General features: G+C 40.0%; 2 protein-coding genes across 3 annotated transcripts; both read right to left on the reverse strand.

The window, feature by feature from the left end:
• Positions 1-805: 805 nt before the first annotated feature.
• On the reverse strand, positions 806-19,500 carry ube4b (ubiquitination factor E4B, UFD2 homolog (S. cerevisiae)). 2 transcript variants are annotated; one of them, XM_056385277.1, is made up of 29 exons: positions 19,199-19,500; positions 17,812-18,031; positions 16,229-16,364; positions 15,629-15,716; positions 15,140-15,284; positions 14,782-15,007; positions 14,082-14,561; positions 13,001-13,105; positions 11,618-11,759; positions 11,141-11,241; positions 10,821-10,935; positions 10,322-10,405; positions 9,729-9,785; positions 9,207-9,323; positions 8,956-9,054; positions 8,755-8,868; positions 8,039-8,237; positions 7,246-7,384; positions 7,041-7,140; positions 6,721-6,848; positions 6,426-6,524; positions 5,979-6,214; positions 5,737-5,863; positions 5,475-5,619; positions 4,861-4,995; positions 4,562-4,753; positions 3,731-3,905; positions 2,138-2,284; positions 806-1,969 (listed from the first exon to the last, which is right to left on the reverse strand). In XM_056385277.1, the coding sequence occupies exons 1-29, from the start codon at positions 19,220-19,222 to the stop codon at positions 1,905-1,907; spliced, it is 4,140 nt and encodes a 1,379-aa protein (XP_056241252.1). In that variant the 5' UTR covers positions 19,223-19,500; the 3' UTR covers positions 806-1,904. The 2 variants fall into 2 exon arrangements, with proteins under 2 accessions (XP_056241252.1, XP_056241253.1); XM_056385278.1 differs by lacking the exons at positions 13,001-13,105; positions 14,082-14,561.
• Positions 19,501-20,063: 563 nt separating this feature from the next.
• rbp7a (retinol binding protein 7a, cellular) lies at positions 20,064-21,898 on the reverse strand. The gene is made up of 4 exons (XM_056385737.1): positions 21,498-21,898; positions 21,012-21,190; positions 20,798-20,899; positions 20,064-20,675 (listed from the first exon to the last, which is right to left on the reverse strand). Exons 1-4 carry the CDS (start codon positions 21,568-21,570, stop codon positions 20,616-20,618), a joined length of 414 nt encoding a protein of 137 aa, XP_056241712.1. The 5' UTR covers positions 21,571-21,898; the 3' UTR covers positions 20,064-20,615.
• Positions 21,899-22,211: the final 313 nt, after the last annotated feature.

Below are 22,211 nucleotides of genomic sequence, written 5' to 3' on the forward strand. Positions count from 1 at the left end.
GCGCCCCCTAGCGAGTAATGGAGCACGTCACATCTCGGTGCTTAAAAAACGCTGAAGTATATTTCATTTACTTCACAATGTTTACAATCCTTTTCTACATTTAAAACCACATACGGTACGGATAAGGCCTATTTTATATCTATTTTGAACAGTATAAATTAAAACCTCATCAGAAACGACGTTTTCTGCTCAATTTTTGTGTTTGACAAAATAAAACGTAGGCTTGTCATGGTTTGTAACAAAGGTGATCACCTTCAAGAGTGACTAAGGGGTAATTTCTGTTTTTTCGAGATAAACTGCTCAGGTTTAACCTTTATTATACGTGGTTTAAATCTTGCCAATAAAATTGGGACAGTTGCCCAAGTCAATCCATTAGTTAATAACAGTTACAGTAGAAGAATGACTAAGCTTGTGCATTTGGGAAACCACATTCCAAAAAAAAAAAAGATTGTGTTTTCAGGTACTGGAATAAGTTACCCTTAAAAAAAAAAAAAAAAAAACGCCACTAATTTTTTTTTTTTAAGTTTTAATTTGTATGGAATTTTTATGTTTGACTTTTGAGTGATTTTATTGATAATTTTGGTATTTTATTGTGTTATTTAATCTCACCTAGTCACCTGGGTAGCTCAATGTTTACTCTCTTTACATCAATATCTATTAGTGATATAAATTTTAGATTTTGTATAACCTGACATTTTGTTTTATGCAGCGTTTGTCTTTTCATGTCAAATACACTTTAAAAAATGGGGCCAAACCAAACCACTAAGGCATCAATCTGAGGAAAAACCAGTGACGAGTTTTGAAATAATGTGCATCATCATTTATTTCAGTTCAAAATCCTAGCTTCCAAAACAGGTATGTGGTTAAAGGAAATCATTTCCTGTACAGTTAAGGTCAGCAAGGTCAAGTTAGGTACAGTGCCATTTGAAAGAGACCATGTTGAGGTGAGATGTCAGTGGCTCTGACGAACAGACTTTAATGGTGTGCTCCTACGATGGTGTTTCTGGTGGTCATGCTACATTCTCTCATTGTCCTTTCACTTTGCCTAAAAGAGGGTTATTTGTCCATGAGGCGCTTAGGAGGTTCTGAACTTGAGGCCATGCACACACAAGTAAATTCAGTTTATCGAAGTGAGCAGGAAGAATGTGACTAAAAGGAACAACTGAATATACTGTATTTTGGTAAACCACTGCTTATCTTCCTACTGTACTCGAAAGGAAGCTAACTTTAGGATTAGTTTACGTTAAGCTACATCCTTAATGATTATTCCCAGTTCTGAACTTCGTCTACAAGCACAAACTGTGCATGTGTTAGGACACCAGCATACATTATGTGGACTCAAGTTCATCATTGTCACAGTCTTCATAATGAAAACTCAGGGCTAGCAATTTTATCAGCACCCACCCAGACTCCCCCAAATGTATTGCCCTCCCACCTGCCTCAAATAATTATAAGTCTTCAATGAAGCCAACATACACAGTATTACAAAACAAAATGAGAACAGTAAAGGAAGATGATCAGTGAAGTGAGTGTTTGCACCTCGCTGGTAAACCTGTTGGTGGAAACTTAATCTTGCAGCATTATAATGCATTAACTAACTCTTGTTAAATATATGTATATATTTTGATATATATATACACAAACTCATGAGAAAAAACTTAAAAGTTTTAACTTTATTATGTTTTGTTTTTAGAACCATGATAATGGTTTGAGACAAAAAGGGTAAATGCGAATAAAAAAAAAAAAAGAAAAAAAAAAAAGGAAAAAAAAATCAAATCAGGTCTCCTTTTTTTTCCATTTAAAATGTTTTTTGTTGTCATTGGTAGTTGTGACACTGAATTCAGGCGATTTGGACAGATCCCTTAATGATGGTTAGCAGGCCGGACGTTGGTGACATGTGGTCCTTAGACAGGCCGCCCACCCTGTTTCTCTCTCATCCAGGCATGGATCCTCTCCTTCAGTTCAGGGACTGTAGAATTAACAAGAGATTATGAGGAACATCTGAGAAAATGACGCTCACAATCTAATACTTGCTTTGCTTTCTAATAAGACAGACTTTTGCACTTTGCCCTCGCATACCTTGAACAGAACTGTTTTACATGTAATTACTGGTGAAAAGGCAACGTGGTGGGGTTACCTGACTCCAGCATGCTCTCTGTGAGCGGCTGCCTGTTGAAGGGATCAGTGGGGGAGTTGAGCAGGTGGCGTAGGATGATAGATCGGTCCATGATGTTCCCCGAAGGCAGCATCACTGGGTCAGTCATCAGTGTGTCCATCAGAGGGTCTGTTACAACACAGTTATATGTACATTTTACAGAAGACTGAGATGCAAAAACAAAAACCAACAACCTTTAACTGCCTATCCTGGTTTTATGCTTCTGTGCAGAAATTGTGTTTCATCAACAGCAGAACTGGCACCTTCCTTTCATCACAGTGAATGCTATTGTCATTATATCCTGTTGTCCTTTTTCTTTCTTTAAAGAGAAAAATCAAACATCAGACCCTGCTCAACAGGCTGCTCCTTGTGTTTGGAGAAGGGTCAGTATTCAAATCTTGTGCATGGATCTGAAAAGAGGTATTCTACTATCTTACCTATCCTCTGGTTTTAGTGTCAATGAATAAAACAAAAAATAAACAAACAAACAAGACTAAATCGAAATACTTTTGAAAGAAAAATGAAAAACAACTAAATTCAATGAATAACATGTAAGATATGTCTTCATCAGACCCATAAGTCAATGGGTCAGTGAAATGCACAACCCCAACTGCTGAAAAAATGATGCGTTTTATATGACAGCAATATTATTGCACCTGTAAAAACACCAGTAAAGAAAATATCCAATAAATATTCAATAAGAGCGTTCAATAAAGTGTGCCCTATATTGAAATGTCACAAGGTTGTTACAGTAAGACTGTGCGTTACAAAAATAAAACCCGGCATGGGAGATTTTAACCACATAGAAAACTGATACTGAAGCCTCCTGTATGGCACACTTCCATCGACTGTGGTGGGTTGGCTGGCATATGTGGGAATCAAAGGAGGTATGTGGGCCACGTTCTCTTACTAGATTATATTAAGTCTGTGGATACATGATAGCCCTGCTCTAAGCTGTCTATATGACCTCTATGAGCTACAAAATCCCCTGCAAATGTCTGGAATTTAACAGCAACAGAGGCACTTGAAGATTCTGTCCATCTGCACCGACTGACCTGAGTTCACATCAGATTTCTAAGCAAATTACTTTATCTACTTGTTTTTTTTTTTTTGTTTTTTTACAGAGATTCAGTGACTTGCTAGATGTGGCTAAAGTCACCACAAAATCATTTTTTTAACATTTGTAAGTTCATTTAAAAACTGTATTTAAAGATGTTAATACGATGCTGGTGGAAACAGAGCAATAAGACAGATAGGCCCTCGCAGTTTCTTCATTGTGGATATTCAACTAATACATCATGAAAAAATGTTTGTGAATATCAACAAAATATCACTATGATTATTTTGTCTTTTTATAATTCAAAGACGATCAAACTAATTTTCCAAATAGGTTTGGGACTCTGTAATATTGGGGACTGTACAGAAAAATGAGAAAATGAGATATGTAAACACAGTATGTATGGTCAGGCTTATGGCTTCTTCAGCCAATTTACCTTTACCTCTCTTTTGGATAAACAGATTTAAACACTGCAGGTGTAATGCTTAAAAACAGTGTGGACAAACACACATACAGACCTTTGAACTCATCAGGTGCATCACTGTAGTCCATTTCAGACTGGGAGTTCTTGGCGACTATTTCTTCCACCTTCTCCGACAGCAGCTTGAATTTTTCAATGGCAATGGAGGACTTAATTCCAGCCTTCCTCATCTTTGAGATCACCTCCTCAAAGAGCTCACGGCTGTACGACCGCTGCATAGCAACAAATAACAGGAAGAGAATCATTAGGGAGCTGCGAGAGAACAGCACCTTTGAAATGATCAGTACCTTAACTGTGTGTTACTATCACATTAAAGTTGTAAAACACAGTTATGTCTGCACACATTTTTATGGTTGTCACACTGTGCAACAAGCAAGAGGAGCAAATTAGAAAACTGAATGTTACGACACTGGAACTGTTTCAAATTAAAAGGATTCCCCAGGAACAAATCACTCATTGTCAACTGCATAAAGTCAATATTTAAATGTTACTTTGCTCTTTCAAGTTCAAACCAAAATATCCAATCACATGGATGTCTGTGGTGCTTTAACAAGACACAGTAACACATAAACACATCATGTGAATGTAGCAAACTGTTCACTTAACGCATAAAAACTAGTCGACAGTATTTGCTACCTCGCTTCCTCCGGCTTGCATTATTTGGGGAGAATGGGGTGAAACACTATTATGTTCACTGAGTACAAGAGAGCTTTCATAGTGATGTCTTAAAGGCAATACGACCGTAACTGTGCTAACCCCAATTGCCTACAGCCTTATCTCATGACCAGTATTCATCATAACAACCTCCCAAGTACTCTAAATGCTGCATTTGTGATAAAGTGTACACTTCATCTCCTTTTGCGCCTACCTGGTCGTCTGCAATTGCTTTAGCAAAGCGGGCACAGTCTAGTTGCAGGTAGATGTCAGTCAGCTGGTCTAAGAGCTTCTTGGGCTCAAAGCCATACTTCTCGGGGTTCTCCACTTTAAGGTCCCGACACTTAGGCCCACAGAGCTGCTGGAGGTTAAAGTTCAGCATGGCAGCTAAACGAGGCCCCAGCTCCTGTGTGAAGAAGAAGTCACTGTTTAGAATCAGCTCGTCTGAGCCTAGAATTCATCAAGCACGAGTGCCCATTTTACAAAATGTCCAGTGGGGGCAGCGACACTCACAGGCCTGAGGAAAGGCTTCTGGACCTGCTTGGTTAGGATGTGGAACATTTCAACCGTCTCTGTGGCCAGGGCCAGATAGGAGCGGGACACCCGCTCATCCTGAGTCAGCTGGGACTGGCGGCTCTGCTGCTGCTCCTGAACAGTTGGCAGGATAACAATTAGTAAATACCATTTCTTCAACAGCTGTCCACTAGCCTCACATCTCAGCAGAAATATCAATGTGGTGAGTTTAGGTGACAATATGCTCCAGCTCAAAATATCCTCTGTAACCTTTGTCATCGATTAGTTTTTACTGTTTTAATTTTTATCTTGTCCTTTTAGAGGTTAATGATGCATTCAGGTCATATCAGACTCATCCTGATTACAAGTTTCCGACTTGTTAACAGTGGTCTCATCAATATCCAAGTTGTAATTGCGATTGGGGAACTTTTTTAACTTGGAACTTAATAATACTGAAGTGCCAGAAAACCAAACAAATATGAATGCTTCTCACGAGCCAAAGTCTGTCATTCAATGTAATTAAACCCAGTTTTAATGGATATGGTTTTATACTGTCAATGCACAATGTTTTAATCCTCACATGACCAACTCTAATCATAAGGCTGAGCACCGACCCTAGGGAGTTGCTCCCACTGCTCCTTATTCTTCATCTCTTCTTGAACTTCGTGAATACGCTTCAGGGACTCAAGGCTCTCGTCTAACAAGAAGGTGGTGTCGTTAATCAGCATGTTGATGTAGCGCACAAACTGCTTGCCAGAGCTAGAGAGGAGTAAAAACAGAGGAAGATGAAAGAGACGGTGAGGATGGATTTCAATTCACATGAGACAGGCACTTTCCCGAAACTAAATTGCGTAATTTTTGCAAAAGCAGACTCACTTGAACTCCTCCATGAAGGTGCCATGGTGGGCAATGTTCTGCCAGAGACTCTTGAAGATAGTGCTGATATGGTACCGTATAGTGAACTTATCATAGAACTCGCTGGTGGCGCCAGTATGCTCAACATCTGACCAGAGGAGACAGTCGAGAAAAAGAGATATGTATATGTCAGCAACGTAAGGACTAAAAACTACTTCATTATTCTTTCTCGCAGATAGGACTACAGTATACATGGTACACACCAGTGTAGAACTTCATGAGCGCAGGGACCAGCTGTTTGACAGACAACGGGTGGTTCTCCATCATTTCAGAAAATCGCTGAGTACGAGGCTGTACAGCAGGGTTGGTGACAAACAGCACCTCCACTAACTTGGCGATAAGGTAGGGGTTCCTGATGTAATTCTGGCTGCAGATGAACACCACCAAGAAGGTGACAATGTCCTGGACACATGGCTCATATAAAACCTGGGGAGAATACCTGGAACAAAGGAGGAAGACAAGGTGGGGGAAGCGATTAAAGCCTATTAATCACTCCTGTCTTTGGCTTCTGTATGGATGCAGATACTATTTTTGTAACCAATACATCACATACTGTGGATTGACAAATCTATCATTTTTATTACTGCAATCCACAATTCACTGTTAACACACGGTTAACCAATGTGTGAAAGACTGAACTATGAACTTACTGCACAACAAAAAGCAGAAACTCGGCCACATCTTCAATGTAGAACTCGGGGAGAGCAGCAAAGCTTTTGGGAATCTCAGGATTCAGCGGCAGAGTAATGCTGCAAAACGGATGAAGAAATAAATGTTACGGTTACATACTGATTTAAAGTTTACTCTGAATTGAAACACAGAATGACAGTCAGCATAGATTGAAAAAAAACAAAAAAAAACCCTTTGGGTGTTTCCATATCTGGTCCTTTTACATCAGTATCACAACAATGGCAAACATGGCCTGTCAGTGGCAGGGAAACTCACTTGGGGTAGGCAGGGTCCACTATGCGGAGAATGAGCTGAATTACTGTGCTGTAGAACTGCAGACATCGGCGGAGCAGGTTCTCATCCAGAAGGCCCACGTCAGCACAAGCTTTGGCTCGCACCAGTTTCTGACAGGACGAAGTCACACACGATAAAGATCAAATCTCTGTAAATATGCTCTGTTGCAGAATCCTGCATGTTTCAGCATTTAATGATAGTGAACTGAGAAATGAGTGTTTGCAGGTCTCTGACTTTAAATCTGTGTTTAATCAGTAAATGAAGGGAAGACAGCAGGTGCATCTGAAGGATGTTAAACTGACCTTGAGCTGGGTTTTGCATCGCTTGAGCATCTCTCTGTGTCGACTGGCCAGAGGAGAATCTTTCCATTGGCTTTCACTGTTCTTCAGCTCCTCTACAGTCCTAACAGGGTAAACACAGCAATAGGGTTAGGGTTAACCCACATAGACTAAGCATGCTTTGAATACCTGTGTGTGTGTGTGTGTGTGTGTGTGTGTGTGTATATACCTGTTCAGTTCACGGATGGCTCGCAACCTGCGGATGTAGCGCCTGCAGCCAGGCAGGATGGACAAATGGTGGGTGTGCAGGGTCAAGAAGAAGCACTCGGTGGGGAACTTGGGTTCTGAGAACTTGGTGGGGTCTTCGTCTGTCCGTGTGAACAAATAAAAATCATAATTCCCATTATAAAATAATAATTATAATAATATTTCAATCATAACATACAATATGTACTGTATATGGTACAACATGTGTAGGTGCTGTTGTTTTGTAGATGACTCCAAATAAAGCAGAGTCAAAAGGAAGACAGAGACAGTAAGACAAGGATGATTCATCCCAGATTAATTGGATTACTTAGGGGGAAAAAAGAAAATCATAAATCTGACATGTTGATGAATCACTGAGAACTGATAAATATGCAAAATGAGGTCTCTACGAGCAATTAACAGATTTCTAAAAGTGGCAGCAGTTTATGAACCATGTAGCCGAAGTGCATTATTGAAATACCAAAGCATAATACCACCTAATTACTTCAAACTTCAAGAACAAAACATTCTTAAAAACATTACCTAGAATCCTCACAATCATGTATCTATGTATTTTCATAATATAATAATATACTTTATTTATAAAGCAATTTTCTTAAAGTGCTTTGAAGAAGGAAAATGGGGAAAAAAACATCATAAAACAAAAGGTAAGTTACATAAAAATATTAATTGTCTGTGTAGTGGGAAAATAAAACACAACATATCAAACATTCAGACATTCATAAAAGCTTTCTGATTCATTAATGTCAACTTACGCAGTTCAGTCAGCCAGCTCTTCAGCTCCTCCATGGTGGCCTTTAGACGCGTTTCCTCTAGGCTGACAACAAGGCGACAGCGTGGATGGAAAATGTAATAAGGGTCCACTGTCTCCAGCTTGATCTTCATGCTCAGCTGTTGCAGCACCCATAAAAAGTTGAGCATGAAGCCGTCTGTAGACACCAGCTTGTCATCGGTCTGGGAGAAAGGAGAAATTAATGTTCAAAAGCTTTGTATACAACCTGAATGAGAACAAGTCAGCAAAAAAGTGAAATTTGCCTCCTACATTTTTCACTAACACAAGTCCAGATGACACAATGTGTGTAGATATGTACATTTTGCATCCTAATTTCAAACCTGCAATTCTTTGGTGGTGTCAAGAACTGTACAAATTTGCATGTACAGTATTTTAGATTTTTAAATCATAATAAGAACATAGGTTAGGTTAACAATGCCAAACATTTGCATAGCCCTGTGCATCACAGAGCAGGGGTACACATTTCTTAAACCATGAATTCAGGAATGTCAAAGCTTCAGGTTGCTGAAATGTATTGGAAATACCCTCTAGTCTTCCGTTTCTTTATGGGAAAAACATTTTTATAATAAGGGGCGTGGTATAAAAGTGAATCTATATTTAACACTACTGTTTCTCTTAATGTGGAAGTTTGGTAACCGTAAACAACTTTGGTTTTACTGAATAACTTCTGCGACTCACCTGCATCTGGGCTTTCTTCACATTGTAGTTGACTAAAGCTGCCATGTAATTAAGAGCTAACTCGCGTGTCTCTCCATTTAGTAGGATGTTGTGGAGAACTTTGAACAGGTCACCCTGGAAAAGATGACACGCAACTTTAACAAATTACTCTACACTGATACGAACAGCTATTAAATAAAGAACCTTAAAGTGGAAACTCACCCTTGCTGACTCCAGGTAGTGCTGCAATGATTGGCTGACAACTCGCGTGTTCTCCATGGTGATAGCAGGGCCCGAGAAATACTTGTCTCCCACTTTGGTCTAAAGGAAAAAGATCAACGATGACACATTAAAAACATGCACATCAAACAAACTTCTACAGCTGGCAGGAACTTAAAAGAATTAGTATAAATTCAATAGCACCAGACTGTAGCCAATTGGCATTTAGTTGTTTAACTGAATCGTCAACTCACATCGTCCTCAGCAAACACAGAGAGGCTGAAGAAGGCTCCCAGGTAGGACAGTCTCTGGATCTCTCTGCCACAACCAGGGCTCAGTGGTTTGGGACACCACAGAGGCAGCGATGTTGCCTGTACAGAGGAGCCATGACGGAGACACATATTACACACGGGTGCACAGGTTTTCTGTGGTTTCAAGTCACAAACAATTGACACCTTTTATTGAACTAGGGGTGCTAGAATCAGAACTGAACCATTTATTCCTACCTGCTCATTCAGTTTAGCTCATTAAGAGAAGCTAAATGTCATGAATAAAACAAGCAGGACAAATTTAATTTGATGACGTCAGCTGGGCATCTTGGTATGAGGAAAGTATAAACAACAAAGACAACCGCAAAACTCAAGGAAATATTTGGAAAGGAACTGTTTGGTGACAAAATTAGAGAAGTACATGGCCTGAATCATTTGAGCCTTGGGGACATAATGATGAACACTTAATCAGATAATTTAGATTTAGGTATCCAACTGTACACTCACCAAACTGCACACTGGGTGAGTCTTTCCAAACTTGATTTCACAAAGTTCAGCTAATGCCTGTAAAAACAAAACACAACTGATGCAAATCTTCCATGACCACAATACAATATATATGGTTTTTTGCACAACTTAGAGATTAGTTGATGATTCAAGATATTACTTAACATTTTTAATTTAATAAAAAAGATTACAACCGCAACACTTTTCATACAATGTTCAAGTGACAACAATGTTTTAGAAAATGTATTATTTATATGCACCAAAATTACAGTTGTCCCAAATCAGATTATAGTACTTTATTATTGTGTATGCTAGCATGAATGGTGAATATAAGCTGCAGCTTCACTCTGAATTTCTAGGTAAGAGCGTCTATCTATCCAAGAGGAGAAGCAGCACAGTGGGAACAGCATTATATGTATATTTAAGGATGTTGGCCCACATCCAGTTCATATACTATACATCTTGAGCTGTCTATCAGGCTGCCAGAACCTCATTAAGCCCTGCTGTACTGTACATCCCCTGTAATTGTAACTACAGTCTCATCTCCTGTCTGGTACTAGAGTATAGATCAGGCCAGGACGACATCTGCTTACCATGAGGGGGAATTTAAAGTTGTCACTGTCAAAAGAACATTCTTTCACTGCAAGAGCCAACCCATGGAGGATGGGAATGAAGATCTGAAAAATAAGAAGATACAGAAGCGATAGTAAACAAGTCTTGCATCAGTGCTACGTCAACTTATGGAAATCAATTTCCAGCAAACTATCAAGTTGTGGATAACTGCACGTTTGCCTCAATTATTGCAAATTCTCCATCACTGTGTGAAGGTGCTTTAGAGTGACTGACCAAAACAAGGTATCACCCCAACTACATTCATGTAAGTAGTCACAGTGAACAGTGACCTCATATTTGGTTTATTCTTGCCTTTTGAGACAGGTTTTGCTTTTTAATCAGAATGTATGTGTTGTTTCCTTGGTCCATAGCACTGAATACGAGTGTGTTTGGAGTGTGTATGCTGCAATGGGTTTCAGCTTACAAAAGTGACCCTGATTTAGTATAAACGCATCAGAAATGGATGGGCGTGCATCCCACCTGTCTGAACACTTCCTCCTCCTGGTGGGTAATGCGCGCCAGCTCCTGAATAAAGCCGTATGGAAGGTTCCGACACAGCATATAAGGTACCAGCAGAGACTGCTGGAGAGGGTTTCTACATGTAGAAAACAGACAGAAGCACCGTGGTGAAAATAAATAAATAAATAAATAAATGAATGAATGAATGAATGTGTTTGAAGGCAAGGTGAAAGAGTGGTTGCTATGGAGACTGAGGAAGGAAAAGGCACAGAATGTACAAAAATATAATGATATAAGAAAATAGTCCAAAGATTGTCACAGTGTGCTGCTGGCTTGCTTACCGAGGCTGTGTCAAGGTGCCTTGGAGGACCAGGGCAACGTGAGAAATACACTGAGAGCGAATGTTGCTGAGAAGCTGGCTGACATTTGGTTGGCTGCACATCTGAGTGAGAAACAAGGAAGAGAGGAGAAGAGAGAAAACAGTCAGAGCAGACCTGTGAAAAAAATGTATGCTGACAATTCCACAGAAACTCTCTGCAGACTCTGCTGAATCTGTTTTTTTTGATGAGAAAAACCTCCACTCATTTCCAGACCAACTGGGCTGCAGCTAGTCTCTGAAGTACAGACTGTTCTCCTGTCCTCGGGACATTTTGTAACCAATTTAGACATGGTGAATAAGCTTAAAAGAACATGAAATATCAGTCAAAAGAGTTACTCAGCTAAAAATGACCTCAAAATCTAAATGTTTCCACAGAATCACTTAATATTTTAATAAAACCTGGTTGAGACATTTCTTTATCTTGCAGACAGCGAGCTACCTTGGGAGCTTTCCTCTCCTCCATGCCAACACTGTCAAAACGCTCAATGAGGTAGTTCAGCATCTCTGTCTCTTTGCACGCCTCAATGGTGAAGCGGTCGCTGGCTGAATCGCAGGACATCCCCCCTCCACATGCACCAAGACTATAAACAGGAAGGTAAACACAGAAACAAGGACAGAGGGTCACTCTTTAAGTAAAAGAACCATCACAGAACAGAGAGATGTACAGTTAGCATTAAACATTTTCATGTCTGCATGGTTAACAAGCACAAACCCATTCTCAAGGGTCCTGAAAGAAACAAACTATAAGGCATTAGTGACAGCATTTCAGAATCTCAGCGCTGGGCTCTTGAAAAAGGAAAAAAAGAGTTTATATAGTATCAAATTAAGACTTCAAAGCCAATATTATGATTCAGCTTGTTGCATTTAACTGACAAATGTTGTGGCATAAGTTGAAATTGCTGTTAGTGGTCAGCTGTAACCGCAAAACCTGAATGTGAGCTGCTTCAAAGCACGATAAACCTTAGGAGGTAATAAAATGAACCTTGTTATTTGTCCGTTGGACGCAGGCAACGCAAGAATAATTGCCGCTGCCCAGGGTTACAATTGCTCCTGAAGCTAAAACTCAAATCAACACAACAGGTTATACTGACAAGTAACTTAAATAACAATGTAACTGCACGCATGCCAGTGTTTCCTGAAGAGAAATGAGATGCTAGTTAAACTAAAACTCATTTGGCCGATGAGCATTTGTTTTGGGAAGACAAAATGACTTCACCTAAACACTTTACTGAGTAGCAGTAGAAATGCCCAAAGAGCAAGAAATAAGACTACCTGTTGTAACTTAATGATATGCCATGCATAAAATTTATAAACACAAGTCTCATGCTGTACTAAATGGGGAAATCTTCTCTTTAAGTTGACATGCTCTCTCAAGGTTGGGGATCATTTTATCTGGGTTGAGGACCATTAAAGTGTACTGCAGATATTCATGTAGATTAAAAATGAAATTCAATCGACTTTACCCAATAAATATGAAATAAATAGGCAGAGAAATGTATTATGAAATACAGGATAATTTCTCTATCCTGCAGCTCTTTATGGAACATTGATTACTTTAATCGTCTTCTACTGAGACGGTATTTATTACTTACCATCACATGATGCACCAAAAGTTATAATTCGTGGATCTCATGTCTAAACCTCTGATGACCAAAACAAATAAAGCTCCCTCTAAGATGGCTATGTCAGTTTTTCTTTCACCACTTTTCCCTGGTGTGTTTGTGCACTGTTAGTCGAAAGCCTCCTGGGCCCATTGGAACATGCAGCGGGTCCATCATTGAGCAAGCATACACACATTAACACACACCGTGCAGCGGTGTACCTGGACCCAAACTGAACCCGTGCAAAATCCTCCTCCTCCTCAGAATCTTCATCACTGCTGTCCTGTGACATGTCAGACAGGGCAAAGAACAGGAAGGACAAGGGGCTAACATGACGAGGAAAAGACAGGAGGAGTGAGGGAAAGAATGGAAGAAAAGACGGTGTTGTGAAAGCATGAAGAGACAGAAAGGAAGTGAAAAAACATGAAGACAAATGTGGAATGGTAACAAGTCACAAGAAAAGAGGACAGAGGAGGGGAGCACTACGGAAAGGATGCTGGAGGGTTGCATGCTTGCGTGAAAACTGCTTCCTGTGCTGATTTTTTTAAAAATATTCATTAATGCCATTTTGTCTGCAGCTTTAATACACTGTCAGAACATTTTTTCAGCTCATAACTGAACTGAGTGTCACAACTTGTGTTGAGCAAGCCGTTGCAAAGAGGCATGAAGCCCATATCATTTGCTTGAGAGTCTTGTAGCAATGCAGGACGTTTTAAACATGCTTGTCAAACTATATCTAAGATCAGTTATATGCAAACGGGTTAGATGTTTTCATATTATACATGTTAGCAATAAGCAGTCTTAGTCCTGCAAAATAAAAAAAAACAGAATGCCTGTTAAGTGTCTGAACACCCCATATATTAGCATTTTTGTTAAATGTCAAGTAATGTAATGTAAAGTAATGTTTGATTAAATATATTTTTAATTCCCCAGATTTGAATCACCATTTGGGCATTTGTAACAGACAACATACTTTATTTATTTATTTATTTTTACGATTGCTGTTTGAATTATCCATTTTTCTTAACTTATCATTTTAAACACGGAAATGCTAAAATATCAGGTTGTTCAGGTTGACTTTTAGATGAGCAGTCTAAATCTTATGCAGCTGAGATTATTATGAGCTTGTGTTGATGACATCTGACTACATGAAACATAATATCAGAAGCAATATATACAACAAAGGGGATCTGGGCAAAGACTTAGTTGAAAGACTCTCCGGTGCGTCACAAAAAGTTAAGGTTTTAGTACGTTTACTTGCATGTGCACCACACACTGACACGCAAATGGCAGATAAGATACCTAGACGGTGGGATCCTGGAACCAAAGGCGGTCTGCTGGGTATTTGATCTGGGAGAAGGGGGCACCATGGCAGGGGGTGTGGAGGAGGGTAGGTTGCGAGCCCAAGGTGAGCTCAAGGAGAGGGACTGGGGGCTGGGTGGTGGCACAGGGACTGGGGTGTTGGGAGGAACAGAGGGCCCTGTAGGGTTAGGAGAGGGTCCAATGAAACTAAATCCTCTTTGACCAGAGCTAGATGGGGAAGGAACCCCCCAGGGAGAGTTGACAGAGTAAGGCCGATAGCGCTGGGAGATGGGCATGGGGGCAGATGGAGGGTTGAGGGAGTGTCTTGGCGTGGTAGTAACAGATGGGCTGGGTGGAACAATGAATTGTGGGGTAGAGGGTGTGGAAGGTACAGAGGATGTAGTAGGAGTGGGAAGAGATGGAGAAGTCCTCTTGGCTGCATCCAAAGCCATTGGGTGAGGACTACCACACCCATACAGACTGTGGACAACATTGATAAGACGATCATTGGCAAGATTAATCAGGCAACAATGTCTTCAACAAAAATGATCAAATCAAAATCAGAGAGACAAGGAAAACACATATGGCAGCTTCCAACTTATAGACACTTTCGAGGACAAGTGTAGATGACAACCAATCCAGAGCCCTGACACTTCTCTGGGAAACTTCAGAGCTCATAATACTGAGTCAGTGTACTTGCCTGGACAGAGAGCTGGCTCCAAAGGACCCTGCACTGGGGCCCATGGGACTGCCACCTAGGCTGGAGGGCTGCACCAGCGTCAGACGGTGGTCGGGAGATTTGGCTGCTGCAATTGGCTGAGAGGTGGCGGTCAAACTGGCGAAGGGGTTGTGGACACGTGACTGGGTGGACATCATTAAAACTTCCATCAGGATCTGGCCGATCAGGTCTTTGAAGTCGGAGTATGCTACCGAGAAAAAAAGATCATTAAGTCAAGTTACCAAATGCAGGAATCTGTCAAGTTTTACACAAAACTTGACCTTTTCACCGAGGGCACGGTCAATCAGGTTGCTATGGGGACAGTGATTCAGTCACATACCATCTTTAGAGTTCTGGTGGAACTCTGCAGCCAGTGAAGGGAGAAAGATGACATCTCTATCCTGCTCCTTCCACGATACGCGGAGGATCTTACAAATGAGCTGCAAAGCCTGTTCTTCAGAGACGTCTGAGTTTGCAGAGGTTTCCTGGGGGTGCAGAATCAACAGCGAAGGTTTGATCACACTCTGGAGACATTCACAGCGTTAATGTCAAAAGGACTTGCATTACTGTGGTTCTCATGATACTCATTATCTCATGATCTCTGTGGTCTATAAAGAGACAGGTATGCATCAATGAACTGAAATAAAAGTGAAACAAATAGCATCTATGGAAAGTCCCCAATTAAGTTCCTGTAAATACCCAACATACCTTTTATGTTTACTCATTTAAAAACTCACTTGATCTCAAGATGGACATGATCAAAGTCAAGTGGGCCAAGTAATTAAAGATAAAAGACTGTCGTTTCAGTAACATTCTCTGTGCTGTTTACCTTTTCAGTTAAGTTCCTCTTCTCCCTGCGATCGCTGTCCTCCACCTCCATGTTCTCTATCCCTGAGTCCACATCCACCTGGGACATGCTGGAATAAAACAGGGGCACAGTGCTTATTAAGTCTCTTCATCCCTACGAAGACCATGCTAACACTCAAACCTCAGTGGTCCATGTGAAGTGTCATATTATCTCTTTTACAACAAACTTAATTACTATATTTCGTAAAACATGTGGCGCCTCGAATTTAAATAATTTTTATTCATGTTTGTCACAAATAATCAGAAGAACAATAAAACTGAAGCAACTTCAAAAAAAAGGAACAAGTCAATATTGTTACAGCTTTATAATTGAAAACAACCTGTGATATTCATTGCATTTCTGTGGTCATTTTGTGAATAGGTGTTCCATTTTTTGGTGTAAAACATGAAAATCTGTCTCTATTGGAATCTGTTGTAACTGATATAATTAAAGAACAGATTTTCTGTTCTTCATTATAGAGATGACATTTTTACAGCAACCTTCAAAGCCCAAACTGTCATTTCATGGAGCTAAAAGCCTTTGAGTTGGGCCATACAATATGCCATTGGAAAAAACTCTTACCTCTTTTCACAGGAGGCAGTGTCAATGTCCATGCTCTGTGATCGGGACAAACTCTGGGACTGAGTCTCAAGGCTGTTGGAGGGGGAGCTGGAGAGGGAGCTGACACCCTCGCTGCTCTGACTACCATATGCCACCCCTGCAAAAGCAAAACGCCACAACTGAGCACCTTTGAAACACAAAAATAAAATGACACGATTGTATAATATTTTGATTTAAGTATTAAACAATAAGTTGCCTTGTTTCTGGAATAGGAGTTATATTGTGGGCCTGGCTTCAAGTTAGATTTCAAGTTTAAATTTGTAGTTTACTTGTTTTTCTGGGTTTTTCTAGTCTAAACCTAAGCTGCTCGAAAAGGAGAGAAGGTCCGTAAAGACAGTGTCATATTTTAGATCTCCTCTAAAAATGTAATGGTTCATATATATTTTTGTGTTTTCTTATGCTGTGTTGGTTTTTAGTCTGCCATATCTCTCCTGGTTCTTACTTTATGTTCATCGTATTGGGATGCCTCTGATTTAGTGTTTGTCTAATATAGTTTAGCATTTTTTAATAAAATTTCTTAACTGTAATTTTAATTATTGTTTTTGATACATCAAATTACACTCCTTACTAGAACTTAGATATAGATAAGACATGAATAAGCATCTAATTAAAGTTTTATATTTTATGTCAGAGTTGATGTTTATGGAAGACACTGGGCAACTAGCGGCTTTTAAAACCAGCAGAGTGTGCCACAACATTATAAGCCCTGATTAGTGAAAACACTGGGAGAGAAAGCTGATTAACACCAAGGATTGTACTGTGGATGAAGAGCTGGAATTAACAACCCTCTCCTGGATCCACAACAATCATTATCATTAACAACTGCTAAGTCAAATAAAAACAGTGTACCACTGTTGTGTCAATTAAAATATTCATAACAAACACACTGACATGCAGTGAAGACTTATGTAACAGCAAAGAAGGAAATCACACATTTTAACCAGTTATGAAAAAGTAGCAGTGGCCCTGAAAAGATTCTTTTGTATAACAACAACACCACCACCACATCTACGCATACCAACAAACAATGCCAGGAAAATGTCACTGCATCCATACATGGCTAGTGCAGTTTCTAGAGCAATGCACGGGTGAAAAGATCAATTCTCACTTTGTACAGCAGGGCCTATACCTAGTATCAGACGGGGACACTGTATTCACAACAATCTGCTGCTGTTTGTATTGATGTCATTCAGGATGTACCAAATGGTTCCTGCTGTTCAAATATCAACATCAAAAATATAAAAGGTCCCTTTCAAAGTTGTGCTCAAACAACCATGGTTGTTTATCTTCCAAGTTTCAGAGACAACATGTTACAGGATAATTTGAGTAGGATGATAGGGTTAGACTTAAGACCACACAAGAGGTTAACAACAATAAGTCTGTGGTAACAGCCAGGCAAAGCTAACTGAATCCTGATATGCTGTTTATTGCTTATGTTTTGTCTACAATAACAATAAGATAGACAGATACATGGAAACTGTAACAGATACAACTGAAACTGGACAGTCACATCCCAAAACCTGTATATCTTATTCAGTTCTTACCAGAGTTGCCCATAGGGGATGTGGCAGGGGTACCACTGTGGACAATGAGCCCCAATGATTGGGAGGCAGCTGGTGGCAGGGGCTGGGGTGTGGCACCTGAGTGTCCATGGAGGGGTCCAGGTGGAGTCTCTCTCTGTGGGGATGTCAGGGGTGTGCTGAGAGGGGTGCTGGGCTGTGATGTCTGTCCCCCTGCCAGTCGAACCAATCGCCTTCTGCGAATCTTGAATGAAGGAACCAGCAGATGAACATATTCACTAAAAGTACTATGTACTGACTGACATATATCAAGACTGTATACATTTGTATACTTTAATGATTGGCCTTTCTTAAGTTCCAGGACAAATTATTGACAGGGGTTAACCACAAAAGAAATGCAAGGTGATAAGTTCATTTTCATTATTTGATCATTAGTCCCACACAAAAGACACATTATTATAACACTGATCGGTTTTCATTCATTCCTTTAGGGGTAGTATGGTCTTAAATTTAAGACATGTCTAATCGAACAACTACAACACAACCTACAAAAAGAAAAAAGTCCGATGTGAGCACTGATCGTCACAACTCAGCTGACGAGCCTAACAACTGCTGTAAATCAATTGAAAACTCGGTTGCGAGTTGATCGAGTAGCTAAATACACCTACAAGGTTGCAAAGAGAGTATACCCACACAAAATATTGTGCGTGGTTCAAGGGGGACAGCTCAGTGACCGCACAGTCGGCCCAAAGTTCATTGCACAATGGTGGCCCGGTGTGTGTTTTTTTTTTATGCTGAGTCGTCTCACAGGCTAATTTTTGACTGTTAGCAAAACAACGTTAGCAACTGTCAGCTAGCTTACCGCAAGAAAATATGCCAAATCAACCCGACATGCAAAATGTAACCTAATCTGTCAAATCATAACGCGAAGAAAACATCTACCAGAACAAAACTATTCAATCTATTTATCATTATATTATTGTTTTTAATGAAAACAATTTTATTCACTGGTCAGCTTGTGCACAGCGTCTAGTATCACGTTAGCTAGTTAGCATTGAGCTCCGCCGGCTAAATTATATTAGCGTACTAGCAACGATGACACAAACATCCACATCCAGCTTCGAGTTCGCTCATGAGCTGTCTTTCGTAAATAAACACCTTGCGGATTGCCTTGGCTGACACGCACTTGTGAGTGCTGGTATTGAGATAAATGTGGCATTTTTGTCGCGGATGCATTTCTTCAATTTAGAATGTGCTAGCCTCTGAGCTAGCTCTTATAGCATGTGAGCTAGCAGCAACTCCATTTGACTTTAAGTCCGAAGGAGAGACTTTGTAAACCTAAATGTAAATTGTTACGCAAGTAAGATAGAGCAACGCTTCTAACTTAGACCCATTTTCATTGTCACCTTACCTCATCTGCGCTCAATTCCTCCATCGCAGCCAAGTTAGCCAGCTATTTCACTTTCAACTGCTTTACTGTGTGCCAGCCAGAGCCAGCTAGCTAGCCTGTATTAGAACTAAATATGCATAGTCTAACTCGTTCAACGAATATGTGTCAGTGTTGATTGTCTTAAAGATAAAAACTATGACACCAGTATACGGAGGGTGACAAGATACAGTTCCTCCGAAAAGTCACTCGTTTGCTGGTTTTCTACCAAGAATGAAACAAAAAGAAAAGTAGCTAGCTATTATACGTCAAAATACAACAGCGGCCATTTTGGTTCTACACAACGTCACGTGACTTATGAGCCCATAAGAGGAGGTGTAAGTCTCTACTATTGTTGCACATATACATTTAATATTTCACCTGTTATATATGCATATTTTTATTGAGCCAGTCTAATAGTTTAGAGTGCTAATGGCCTGACTACCAACTAGCTAGTTTAACGGTTTTAAGCTGGTGCTTCTTATTCTCCTTTAAAACAATAAACAACACATCCTGTAGTTATTTATTAAACTTAGTGTGCATGAACAGTCAGTGGGGAACAAGGTCAGAACAAGAGGTTTTATTGGACTCTGTTAGGTTAGTACCAGGTAAGGTACAAGCAGCAATATGGCGGATTAGCTACTGTACAATGTATATATTTATTATACTGCAAAATTATTCATTACAATCCCTACCTCATCATCATCACATGTAGAATGAATGGTGACACAGGGCAGATCTTTGAGTCAGAGAACCCAATAGCATACAATCAGAAAAAATAAGTTTTATTTTTCTAAAGATAGGATGACAAAAAAGAATGACAGAATAAGAAAAAGATGCTGCCTCAGACTTCTTTCAAACCTCATTTTATTATACATTCACATAAAATCAAATTGCATTCCGAACATCTTGCACCTCACTTTTTGTTGTACATTGGGTGTAGATGCATCTACATGAATGAGAGATTTTAATTTTACAAATAGCTCAACCAAATATCGGGTGGATAGCACAAGCCAGTGAAAAGAAACATTTCCTCAAATTTGTGTTATCAGACAAAAGAGATTTTATGGAAACAAAAACTTATCACTTAACAGAGCCTGAATGGACAAGCTTTTTTCAGCCCATTGAAACAAGCAATAAAGATGCATGATGCTGAAGCCAACACCAGCAAACTACACACCAGTGTAGACCAGTATCTGACAAAAGTAATGCATTGATGCCATCTACTGGTGTAAATCCATACCCTGAAAGGACGGATATTTTCTCCTGAACTGAGTACAGAGAAAACACCACAAACTGAACTTTTACTGTGGTTTTGTTGTTCAGGGTTCAGAGCGGTGGATTTAACACAAAACTGTTCATCACAGAGTAACATCTCCTGAAATACAACTTTAATTCTTCTTCACTCAGCCACATTTTTCTTAAAGACCTGCTTGCATATTTCTCCTTCGCAGTGCAACTCCTGAGGGTAATGGGTCACAGAAATATAAAATGAATACAATGTCATTAAATAGCACAAGAAATACAAACGTTCTGTGCATTATGTGGAACAAATATGATTAAATTAGCCGTTCATGTTCTTACCAGATGTAGCTTGTCGTCTTCAACCCAGTGACTCCAACCCCGGTTCTTCTTCTCTCCAATCTGTTCACACACCAGTTTATTCCCCTCCCATGTCACCAGTGACTGCACAGAAGGTAGAGGAGACAAAACAGTTTTAGCAGCCCAAATAAAAAGGCAAAACACATCACATGATCTACAAAACACTTGTTATCATTATATTTATTATCATCCTCACCTTGACATGTCTGTTGTCCAGTCCCTGTGTAAATTCCACAAACTCCTGGCCCACTCTGAAGGAGATGGTGTAGTTTCGGAAGGCGCTGACCGTTTTGATGATGTACTGGTCGCCGCGCTGCTCAATCACCTTCCTCAGCTTCAGCCTCAGAGCAATCTTTCGTAAGTAAGGACTGATACCTGGAATGGCAGAAAAGTGTTTTACCTGAATGTACAGAGAGAGTACAGATCTGGGGGACACCCTAAGGCTACAAACACATTCTCTTTCTCACATAGTCCCATGCATACCATAAACAGCACTGATGCGACAGCACAGGCCAATGATGGTTTTCCCCACAGTGGCTTTGTTCAATGTTGTACACTGTCATATCTTCATGCATTTTACTGTACAATTAAAAGTTTGACAGATAGAAATGCAAACATCTCGAGTCTTTCACTTCAGGTGTAACATCAGAAGAGAATTGAACAAAATTCTTTAAGGACTTACCCAGTGCAATCATATAGCCCTCAAAGTTGACATTGCTGATGATGTCCCATGTTCCACAGAGGCTGACAGGCATTTTGAAGAATACTTTTTTTCCTCCTTCTGAGATGTGTGTGTGAATGAAATGTGATCCACAAACTGCCGAGCTGATGAGGAGCTCTGGAGAGAGGCTGAGACAATGCTGCTTTGTAAAGTAAAGGGTTAGGTGTGCTCTTAATCTCCTTCACTATCACCTGAGGACCTTGTGAGGATGAGGGCGGGACTCGTGTCAGTGCCAGAACGTATGGAGGGGGAAGCCCAACATGTCAGACTGGTCCGATCATGCACTGCACTGAATACAAAATTGTGACACAAATTGTGTCACAGATTTATTGCACGTGCATGCACAAAAATGGAAAGAAAAGAATGTTGACCTTAATGTTTGGATGAAGTATTTTCTGCAACGGTTAATTATAATCCATTCCTGTTTCGCATTTTCATTCCTTATCCCATCACATTACAAAGAACAGTTGATAGATTTGCATACACAGTGTAAATATAGTAGTAACTGAAAGACTTTCTGCATATGAAAATGAATTCTTAAATATGTTTTTATGTTGAGGCTAGTCCTTACTATTTTGGATTGTGCAAATCGTAACTGTGGAATAAATATCTTCTAGCTTTAACGCAAACCAGGGTCAAACACCTGTTGTCCCTACAATGTGAAAAATAATGTTG

The sequence above is a fragment of the Seriola aureovittata genome, chromosome 9 (genome assembly GCF_021018895.1).
Source record: "Seriola aureovittata isolate HTS-2021-v1 ecotype China chromosome 9, ASM2101889v1, whole genome shotgun sequence".
NCBI classification, from domain to species: domain Eukaryota; kingdom Metazoa; phylum Chordata; class Actinopteri; order Carangiformes; family Carangidae; genus Seriola; species Seriola aureovittata.

Bases quoted from the DNA above. Each gene is read 5' to 3' on its own strand.
- rbp7a (XM_056385737.1), bottom strand. From the start codon at position 21,570: ATGCCTGTCAGCCTCTGTGGAACATGGGACATCATCAGCAATGTCAAC. The intron at 21,191-21,497 runs GTAAGTCCTTAA...CTGCCATTCCAG, and splicing joins GGGCTATATGATTGCACTGG to GTATCAGTCCTTACTTACGA. The intron at 20,676-20,797 runs GTAAGAACATGA...CATTACCCTCAG, and splicing joins AAGACGACAAGCTACATCTG to GAGTTGCACTGCGAAGGAGA.
- ube4b (XM_056385277.1), bottom strand. From the start codon at position 19,222: ATGGAGGAATTGAGCGCAGATGAG. The intron at 11,242-11,617 runs GTAGCTCGCTGT...TTTCTCACTCAG, and splicing joins AGGAGAGGAAAGCTCCCAAG to ATGTGCAGCCAACCAAATGT. The intron at 6,525-6,720 runs GTGAGTTTCCCT...TCCGTTTTGCAG, and splicing joins GTGGACCCTGCCTACCCCAA to CATTACTCTGCCGCTGAATC.